Source organism: Salvelinus sp. IW2-2015, linkage group LG9 (genome assembly GCF_002910315.2).
Source record: "Salvelinus sp. IW2-2015 linkage group LG9, ASM291031v2, whole genome shotgun sequence".
Classification (NCBI taxonomy): domain Eukaryota; kingdom Metazoa; phylum Chordata; class Actinopteri; order Salmoniformes; family Salmonidae; genus Salvelinus; species Salvelinus sp. IW2-2015.
The window spans coordinates 26,231,954-26,242,737 of NC_036849.1; the positions used below are offsets into that span (position 1 = coordinate 26,231,954).

The window sequence follows — 10,784 nt, forward strand, 5'->3', positions numbered from 1 at the left end:
CAGATTTTTAATAAAAAGCAAACTTGTGAAATCACACCGGCCTCTGTGTCTGTGTTGAGGGGAGGGTGTAGTGGCGCGCCCTGGTGAACTGTGTATGTCACAGCACCTATAGACAATTAGTGTAAGTGTGTACAGTGCTACATACAGCAGATGTATTTACATCCGGGCTTCCAGCCCTGCTGTACTGCAGGGTTTTCTTCTTTCTCCCTAGTCATTAATTGATTGCTTGATCCATGCCACTGATTGGCCCAATAGTCCACTTAAAGGTCTTTATTGGTCCCTGATTAGAGGGGAAGAAACAGCAGTGGTGTGGAACTCGAGGCCCCGATTTTAAAACCTGCTGATCTGTGTTGACTATCGATCTAGATGGATAACATATTATTGTAGTTTATTATTTTAGTTACAATTAAAAAAAAAAAACATGCATAGATTTGCAGTCAGGAAGTAATACATGTAGGTTCTAGTCAAGCACAAGCAAGAACATCCATAGATCGTCACATCAGTTACATATTTATATGTAAACAATCACATTCCTAACCCACCTTTCCCTGGCTGTGTGTGTGTCACAGCCATCCAGCAGCTTTCCTTGTTCATTAGGTTAATGCTCTGTGGTGCTATGCCAGAAACACCAACACTCACTACATACTGTAAACAAATCCATATTTCTGTCCAGACACACACACACTACATTTGATGAGGCTTCAGAGGGGGTTCACTGTGAATTACTGTCCACAGGTTCTTCTTTTATAGTCGCCACACAGCCAATATAACACTCTAAAGTTATTGTTCTTCTATACAATAGGGTGCTGAATCATCATAAATGTACTCATCAACAATGAAAATCACAGCATTTTCCAAATAGATTTCAAACATTCTGAACGTTTCACCTCACTAAATACACCCATGGCTAGTTACATCATGGTTGTATTTCCATGGTTACATCATGGTTGTGTCTCCAGGTGCAACTCTGATGATGCGACCCGCCCCCATGGCTCTGGAGGACGTGTTGGAGTTGCGGCAGACTCCGCCTCCTATAAGCTCCACCCCCGGGAGCTTCCGTCTGCGCAGAGGCAGTCGCTTTACCTGGAGGAAAGAATGTCTGTCTGTGATGGAGAGGTGAGGAGGAGAGAGGGAGTGGTGATGAGGAGGAGGGAAAGGTTGAAAGGGAGGCAGATGGGACGTGTTGTTGTGCTAGATAAGGGGTGTTCGTGGGGAAAAGAGCTTCCGTTACATTTGGAACAAAGTGAATATTGCCTAGTAAATAGTATTGTGGTTATTTGTGTTTTCTCTTCCAGTTACTTCAATGAGAACCAGTACCCCGATGAAGCTAAAAGAGAGGAGATCGCTAACGCCTGCAACGCTGTCATCCAGAAGCCAGGTGAGAACCAGCAGGAGGAAAGTCTAGAGAAAGGACAGTGGCTTCAGAAAGTATTCAAACTCCTTTACTTTTTCCCCCAATATTTTTTTACAAAGTAGGATTAAAATGGATTTAATTGTAATTTTGTGTCAACTATCTACACAAAATACCAAATTAATGCAATTTTTTATTCATGGAAAATATAACACTACCATGATTAGATAAGTATTCAATCCCGTGAGTCAATGCATGTTAGAATCACCTTTGGCAGCGATCACAGCTGAGTCTTTCAGGGGCCTCATTTATCAATCGTGCGTAGGCACAAATCTGAGCTTAAACCTTGGGATCATTTCCACAAAAAGTGTGAGATTTATCAATATGATTGTTTGCTTGAGAGTGTGCGTAAATGTACGCACAGCCATGACCATGAGTACGCACAGCCATGACCATGAGTACGCACATTACCAAGTGGTGAAAAAAGGAAACGGCTTGTCAAGCGCAGAATGGGGAAAATATATGTTGAAATTGTGAGAGTAATAATTAAATCATTTTCGATTTCATTGTGAATTCATGTAACATATTTTGACAGGATATATGCTGTATAATTTGACCACATCAGTGCATTCGTTACCATTTATAATCCATATAAAATAGGTCTACAGTAATGTGTTAAATTCAAGGCATGTGTGAAATGATTAAATACGGAGATCTTGCTCTGTTTTAAGATTTGGCACAAGCTGCATTTGGTAGAGAGCATTTTTAGAGACAAAAGCGAACATGTCAGCGGCAGCTTGCAGAACGGAATCTCACAGCCCTCGATGAGCCAATGTTTGAGTCAATCATCAGCAAAACGAACTGTACCATACACCATCACACAACAGATTGAAGTCAAGAGGGGTTTCTTTGCCATCAATGGTCTTCCCGAATACGAACAGAGCAATTGACGGCACCCACATCGCCATAAAAGCGCCATCCAAAAACGAGTTCAACTATGTGAACAGAAAAGACTTCCACTCTTAATGTGCAGGAGATGGGTTATGTGATTCACCAAAACGGCTGCTGAATGGTGGTGGCCAGTTGGAACGCACGACTCGTTCATTCTGCAGAACAAAAGTGTTGGCCTACAGGAGGGAGCTGTTGAGGATGGATGGCTTATTGGTTAGTGTTGCCTACTCATCTGAAGTATACTGAACAAAAATATAAACAAGCTGAAATTACAGATCCCATTTTTCCATACGCACAAAAATGTGGGACGCAAATTTGTTTACATCCCTGTGAGTGAGCATTTCTCCTTTGCCGACATAATTCATCCACCTGACAGGTGTGGCATATTAAACAGCATGATCATTACACAGGTGCACCTTGTACTGGGGACAATAAAAGGTCACTAAAATGTGCAGTTTTGTCACACAACACAATGCCACAGATGTTTTGAGGGAGTGTGCAATTGGCATGCTGACTGCAGATAATTGCAAGTTAATTTCTCTACCATAAGCTTTGCCCACCCATGGCTGCCCAGTCATGTGACATCCATAGGTTAGGGCCTAACACATTTATTTCTATTGACTTACTTTCTTATGAACTGTAACTCAGTAAAATCGTTGCAATTTGTGTTTATATTTTTGTTCAGTATATGTGACTTGTTAAGCACATTTTTACTCCTGAACTTATTTAGGCTTGCCATTACGAAAGGGTTGACTCTCAAAATACTTACTGACTTTAGACATTTCAGCTTTACATTTTTTGTTCATTTGTAAACATTTCTAAAAACATAAATCCACTTTGACATTGAGGTATTGTGTGTAGACACAACATTCAGGCTGTAACATAACAAAGTGTATAAAGTCAAGGGGTGTGAATACTTTCTGAAGGCACTGTATATTGAGTAAGTACACTTGTAACACTGAGAATGTGTGCGTGTGTTTGTGAGTGCAGGGAAGAAGCTGTCTGATCTGGAGAAGGTCACGTCTCTGAAGGTCTACAACTGGTTCGCCAACCGCCGCAAAGAGATCAAGAGACGTGCCAACATAGGTAGCGTTTACGACCCCCTCGGTGTGTGTGTGTGTGTGAGAGAGTCTGTATGTGTGTGTGTGTGTGAGGAGTCTGTTGTATGTGTGTGGTGTGGTGTGTGTGAGAGAGTCGTTGTGTGTGTGTGAGAGAGTCTGTGTGTTGTGTGTGTGTGTGTGGAGGAGAGTCTGTGTTGTGTGTGTTGTGTTGTGAGAGAGTCTTTGTGTGTGTTGTGTTGTGAGAGAGTCTGTATGTGTGTTGTGTGTGAGAGAAGTCTGTATGTGGTGTGTGTGAGAGAGTCTGTGTGTGTGTGTGTGTGTGTGTGTGAAGAGAGTCTGTGTGTGTGTGAGAGAGAGTCTGTGTGTGTGTGGAGAGAGTCTGTGTGTGTGGAGAGAGTTGTGTGTGTGAGAGAGAGTCTGTGTGTGTGTGAGAGAGAGTCTGTGGTGTGTGTGAGAGAGAGTCTGTGTGTGTGTGAGAGAGAGTCTGTGTGTGTGTGAGAGAGAGTCTGTGTGTGTGAGAGAGAGTCTGTGTGTGTGTGAGAGAGGAGTCTGTGTGTGTTGAGAGAGAGTCTGTGTGTGTGTGAGAGAGAGAGTCTTGTGTGTGTGAGAGAGAGTCTGTGTGTTGAGAGAGAGTCTGTGTGTGTGTGAGAGAGAGTCTGTGTGTGTGTGTGAGATGAGAGCTGTGTGAGTGTGAGAGAGAGTCTGTGTGTGTGTGAGAGAGAGTCTGTGTGTTGTGAGAGAAGTCTGTGTGTGGTGTGAGAGAGTCTGTGGTGTGTGTGTGAGAGAGTGTGTGTGTGTGTGGAGAGAGTTGTGTGTGTGTGTGGTGTGAGAGAGTCTGTGTGTGTGTGTGTGTGAGAGAGTCTGTGTGTGTGTTGTGTTGAGAGAGAGAGTCTTGTGTGTGTGGTGTGAGAGAGAGTCTGTGTGTGTGTGTGTGGTGAGAGAGTCTGTGTGTGTGTGTGTGTGAGAGAGAGTCTGTGTGTGTGCGAGAGAGAGTCTGTTGTGTGTGCGAGAGAGAGTCTGTGTGTGTGCGAGAGAGAGTCTGTGTGTGCGAAGGAGTCTGTGTGTGTGCGAGAGAGAGTCTGTGTGTCTGTGTGCGAGAGAGAGTCTGTGTGTCTGTGTGCAGAGAGAGAGTCTGTATGTCTGTGTGCGAGAGAGAGTCTGTATGTCAGTGTGTGTGTGAGAGTCTGTGTTGGTAGAGAGTCTGTCTGTCAGTGTGCGAGAGAGAGTCTGTGTGTGTGTGGTGTGTGTAGAGAGTCTGTGTGTGTGTGTGTGTGGTAGAGAGTCTGTGTGTCAGTGTGTGTTCTGTGTGTGTGGTAGAGAGTCTGTGTGTGTGGTAGACATCAGATATGTTATGATCAGGTCTGTTTTTTTCCGAAGAAGCAGCAATCCTTGAGAGCCATGGGATCGAAGTCCAGAGCCCTGGAGGACACTCCAACAGCGATGAAATCGACGGGATGACTTCTCTGACCAGGTAACCACCCGTAAGAAAGTGGAGTGGTCCAGAACCCATGCACTTTGTTGTATCTGACAGGTGGTCTATGATAACATGATGGATCACCCCTGAGAAAGTGAAATGTTTCTTCCCAGTTTGTGTTGTATGTTGTAGCCAAGGGCGTGGTTTAAACACCTTGCCTCTTTGTTTACCTACAGGGCTGTGAGGTTCCTCTGTTTGAGAAGAGAGCTGTGACTAGACCTTTCAGTCTCAGCCTCTTTGTTTACCTACAGGGCTGTGAGGTTCCTCTGTTTGAGAAGAGAGCTGTGACTAGACCTTTCAGTCTCAGCCTCTTTGTTTACCTAATAGGGCTGTGAGGTTCCTCTGTTTGAAGAAGAGACTGTGACTAGACCTTTCAGTCTCAGCCTCTTTGTCTTACCAGGGCTGTGAGGTTCCTCTGTTTTGAGAAGAGAGCTGTGACTAGACCTTTCAGTCTCAGCCTTTTGTTTACCTACAGGGCTGTGAGGTTCCTCTGTTTTGAGAAGAGAGCTGTGACTAGACCTTTCAGTCTCAGCCTCTTTGTTTACCTACAGGGCTGTGAGGTTCCTCTGTTTGAGAAGAGAGCTGTGACCAGACCTTTCAGTCTCAGTCGACGAGACCTGTCCTCTCCCACACAGGTACTGTATCCTGTTATCCTGTTGTATCCTGTATCCTGTTACTCCTATTGTATTATGGTTTACATATTCATACTGTACTCCATGTTTGGTACAGAACTTTTTCTCTATACCAAATCTGTTAGACAGATAGCTAATCAGCAAGTGGGGGGGAAAACAAATTCTTATCATTTGTTTGCATGCGTTTGACCATGCGAACCAGTTGTCTTCCGTAACCGAACAAGGGTGCGTCTCAAGGAGATTCTCCATCTGAAAAAGCAGGACAGTGGAAATCAACCCGTTAGACTTTGCTTTAGCTATCCATGTCAGTGTAGATCAGGGGTCTCAAACCCAGATGCGGTCTGTGAACTGATTTGTGGTTTTGCGTAGTAAATGCGCTGCTCAGTTGTCTGTCTCAGGGTTGAAGACCACAGATGTGTAAACATGACCCATGACTCCTCCCCCTCTTGCAGGTGCCCACCCTGCTGCCAAGCTGGCTGGCGGCTTGGCCCGGCTCGGGCAGGGGGGGCTTGGCCGCCCAGAGGGCCAGCTCTCTGATTTGCCGCTCCTTGCTCTCGGGAGCGGGTCTCGCTCAGGGGGCAGTGACGGAAGGTTCCAGACTGACAGGTGTGTCCTGGTCTGCCCCCTCCCCCCCCTCCCTCCAGGACGACTCCTCCACCAATCGCAGCAATGCCCTGGAGCACCAGGACCCCATCACTCTCGCAGTGGAGATGGCGGCCGTCAATCATAGCATCCTCGCCCTGGCCACGCAGGCGGGGGGAGGATTGGCCCTGGGCGGGACAGGCAGTGACATCAAGACCGAGGTGGTGGAGCCCAACTAGAGGAAGGGGGGGGGCTGTGGATGAGCGGGAGGGATGAGAGGGAGGGAAAGATGTGTGTATACATGACAGTATGAAAGAGGGAGGGAAAGGAGTGTGTACATCACAGTAAGAAAGAGGGAGTGTATACTACCGTTGAAAAGTTTGGGGTCACTTAGAAATGTCCTTGTTTTTGAAAGAAAAGCACATTTTTTTTGTCCATTAAAATAACATCAAATTTATCAGAAATACAGTGTAGACATTGTTAATGTTGTAAATGACTGTTGTAGCTGGAAACGGCAGATTTTTTWAATGAAATATCTACATAGATGTACAGAGGCCCATTATCAGCAACCATCACTCCTGTGTTCCAATGGCGCGTTGTTAGCTAATCCAAGTTTATAATTTTAAAAGGCTAATTGATCATCAGAAAACCCTTTTGCAATTATGTTAGCACAGCTGAAAACTGTTGTCCTGATTTAAAGAAGCAATAAAACTAGCCTTCTTTATACTAGTTGAGTATTTGGAGCATCAGCATTTGTGGGTTCGATTACAGGTCCTCAATTGGCAGCTTCATTAAATAGTACCCGCAAAACACCAGTCTCAACAGTGAAGAGGCAACTCCGGGATGCTGGCCTTCTAGGTAGAGTTCCTCTGTCCAGTGTATGTGTCGTTTTGCCCATCTTAATCTTTTATTTTTATTGGCCAGTCTGAGATATGGCTTTTCCTTTGCAACTCTGCCTAGAAGGCCAGCATCCTGGAGTCGCCTCTTCACTGTTGACGTTGAGACTGGTGTTTTGTGGGTACTATTTAATGAAGCTGCCAGTTGAGGACTTGTGAGGCGTCTGTTTCTCAAACTAGACACTCTAATGTACTTGTCCTCTTGCTCAGTTGTGCACCGGGGCTTCCCACTCTTTCTATTCTGGTTAGAGAAAGTTTGCGCTGTTCTCTGAAGGGAGAAGTACACAGCGTTGTACAAGATCTTCAGTTTCTTGGCAATTTCTTGAATGGAATAGCCTTCATTTCTCAGAACAAGAATAGACTGATGGGTTTCAGAAGAAAGTGCTTTGTTTTTGGCCATTTTGAGCCTGTAATTAAACCCACAAATGCTGATGCTCCAGATACTCAACTAGTCTAAAGAAGGACAGTTTTATTGCTTCTTTAAATCAGGACAACAGTTTTCAGCTGTGCTAACATAATTGCAAAAGGGTTTTCTAATGATCAATTAGCCTTTTAAAATTATAAACTTGGATTAGCTATCACAAGTGATGGTTGCTGATAATGGGCCTCTGTACGTCTATGTAGATGTTTCCAGCTACAACAGTCATTTACAACATTAACAATGTCTACACCGTATTTCTAATAAATTGTTACTTTAATGGACAAAAAAGGACATTTCTAAGTGACCCCAAACGTTTGAATGGTAGTGTATGTGTGTATACGTGACTGCGAGAAAGAGAGTGTACATGGGGATGAGGTTATAGTTGAGTATGAAAACATTGTTTGTCATGGTGCAAGTAGAGCTTATTGGAGTGTCAAACTAATTTTGACCTACAAGTCCTACCTCCACCCCATCCCCTCCCTAATACCTCTACCACCCTAGTAAACCCTTTTAGACTGTTCTAGAGGTGTTGGGAGGCCTGGTTCTACCTCCACCCCTATCCCCTAATAGCTATACCTCGTTACCCCCTAGTACCCCCTTTAGACTGTTCTGGAGGCATTGCGTTGGCAAGTCTGGTCCTGAAGGTGTGGGTGTATGTATGGTATATGCTCTTGTCTGTGTGGGTCTAAAGATTTAGAATAGTTTATTATGTAACCCTGCACACCTCCCTCTAAGCTTAGAGGGAGGTGTGCAGGGACCCCTGCCTTGGCACCTTCTCCCCAAGGTGCTCTGCACACTTTGATTCTCTTACTCTCTCATCGCTCTCACTCCCTATGCCCGTCATCACTCTACCCCTCTGTCTTTGTCTCCCACCTCCAACTTCGCAGTATAAGGGAGACGGGAAGTGGTGAGTGTTTAACAGGCCTCTGGAGACAGGAAGTGGTGAGGGTTTAACAGGCCTCTGGAGACAAGAAGTGGTGAGGGTTTAACAGGCCTCTGGAGACAGGAAGTGGTGAGTGTTTAACAGGCCTCTGGAGACAGGAAGTGGTGAGTGTTTAACAGGCCTGAAGACAGGGAAGTGGTGAGTTTAACAGGCCTCTGGAGACAGGAAGTGGTGAGGGTTTAACAGGCCTCTGGAGACAGGAAGTGGTGAGGGTTTAACAGGCCTCTGGAGACAGGAAGTGGTGAGGGTTTAACAGGCCTCTGGAGACAGGAAGTGGTGAGTGTTTAACAGGCCTCTGGAGAAGCCTATATATTCCCTAACATGTATTTCCTTGTTGTAGCACTACCTAAACTGGTTAGGTTTAAAGCCAGTGAGATCAGACATTCATTATATTATTGCTTACGAATGATGCTATAAAAAAACTGCCCCTAAATTCTTAATAATGAAGGGAATAGATAGAATCATGCTTGCTAGTGAGAGGGGCCTTGTGTATGTGGTTGTTATGGGGGTAACTATAAGCATATTGTAGCTGTACCCAAAGCATTTGTTTTTTAGCTTTTAACCTTAATTTAAGGCAACCGACTGATGTTATAATCACGTTCCCCAGTTGAAAGGAAATGATTTACGCTTTTAAAAGATTGCCAATGAAGGGTGCATTATAAATGTCCCTATTGTTATTGGTACTGGGAGTAATGCAAACACTTATTTTTCTATATGCCATGACGTGTTCTACACACAAGCTGTTATCTAAGATACTTACTTTTAGAWTGTATTTTAAAAAGACACTTTATGGGAGAAACTACCAGTTTCAGTTTCCTCCACTCGTAGCTTATTGGTCATCCTGAGTGATTGACAGACCAGGCAGGCAATAGGAGGAAGGAAGACTGATCTGCTGGCTGACACATGTTGGAGGGTTAGGGGTAATTTGGTGTTTTAAACACCTTCCCCTTCCCTATTAGCCAATTCCCCTCAACTCCCAGGTCACTGCTTTTAATGTGAAATAAGTGAATAACTTTGATTTTCTAACCTTTACAGGGGTGGTTTAGTTGTGTAGGTCCTATTATGATTAAATCTGTAGACCTCAATCCCAAACGATTTGGAAACTTTCTCATTGCCAGATCTACACAACAATTGGAGTGATGGCCCCAGCTTATCGTTAGACCACTTCTAAAGTGTTGGCTGACCAGCAAGATTCAAGGTGCAGAGATTAGACTAACATTGTTTGGGGTGAACTGTCCCTTTAAGTCATCCAGTATGTATTGAATGACAGCCAAATTGACCCGAGGACGGTTTCTGCTAGCCATTAACCTAGTGYTTTGTCTAATCAAATATGTATCTTACAAGATAAGCGATTTCATATTTTACTTCCATGTGTAAAATTCTGCCAAACAGGAATGTATATTAGATTCATGAAATGCTTTTTATTTTTTATATCATGTTTTGTGTTTGTTTTCCATTTGATATATGCACAATCTGCCTTGTGTTTTGAATTGCATCACTCAAAGGCAAAGCTTCTTCCTTCAGGTTTCTGAGGTCTTTACTAGTCTCTCAAGACCGTTAACCTGAGACTTAATGCCATATTAAGTAGCATACACTTTGGTTTTGCGTCTTTGACATCACCCAAATCTCTGCATATTAAACCAGGTGAAAAGGTTGCATTTGCTCAAGACTGCTACTCAATGAACTTTAACCTGTGTGGGAGGTGCTTTGCCTTTGCCGTTCCGAAGGAACGGATATCGCCAGTCCTTGTATGAGTATCAAATTGATATAGTTAAAGAGTCCTGTTCTCCTACTTCAGAATTTAGTGCCTTTTTTGGACAGTAGACTGTTCTGTAATGAATATGTAGAAAACTATGCCTTTGTTACATTTTCTCATTTGTTTACTGTACCTACTAGAGAATAAAGAATGAACAATGTGTGGTTTTGTTGAGCAACAAATCTAACTGCATGATTTCACAATGTGTATCAACTGGTTCAAATCTTGAACTCGAGCTGCCACCAATGCATGTCTTCTGGAAGATCACTGCAGACGATAGAAATTACATCTTTTTATTCTTTCCTTTACAGGGAGATTATTGTCCAGGCGATAAAAAAGACATGATTATTCTTTGGATTTCAGCATAGAATTACACAGAACAATTAAATTAAATCAAAACCCAAACTTGCGCTTAGATTGTTAAGTCTTAATATATACATAGTCACGCATTCGCTCACAGAAATACACTTCATGACACGCAAATGATTGATTATAATATTAACTCAAGACTCCAGGACGAGGCACAAACCAGAGCTGGTCTCAAGTGAGTCGTTGTGTCCAAATTGGAACCCTATTCTCTGTGCACTATATGGGGAGTAGGGTGCCATTTCATGACGAAACCGGTGTACAAATGGTCTGAAGATCGGCCCAATTCCATTTCTGTCCCTTCCTCCAGCTCAAACCCCTTTAGAAATGGAACGTGGCTCCTGAGTTGCA

The 10,784-nt window shown here is 43.7% G+C and overlaps 1 protein-coding gene across 1 annotated transcript in view; it reads left to right on the forward strand.

Annotated features, from left to right (window-relative positions):
* LOC111968881 (homeobox-containing protein 1) overlaps positions 1 to 10,226 on the forward strand; it is a 35,223-nt gene extending 24,997 nt beyond the window's left edge. Inside the window, 7 exon segments of the mRNA XM_023994809.2 lie at positions 960 to 1,116; positions 1,296 to 1,378; positions 3,293 to 3,388; positions 4,741 to 4,815; positions 4,818 to 4,834; positions 5,389 to 5,472; positions 5,922 to 10,226. Of these exon segments, the coding sequence (XP_023850577.2) occupies positions 960 to 1,116; positions 1,296 to 1,378; positions 3,293 to 3,388; positions 4,741 to 4,815; positions 4,818 to 4,834; positions 5,389 to 5,472; positions 5,922 to 6,290 (881 nt within the window). The 3' untranslated portion in view covers positions 6,291 to 10,226.
* Positions 10,227 to 10,784: the final 558 nt, after the last annotated feature.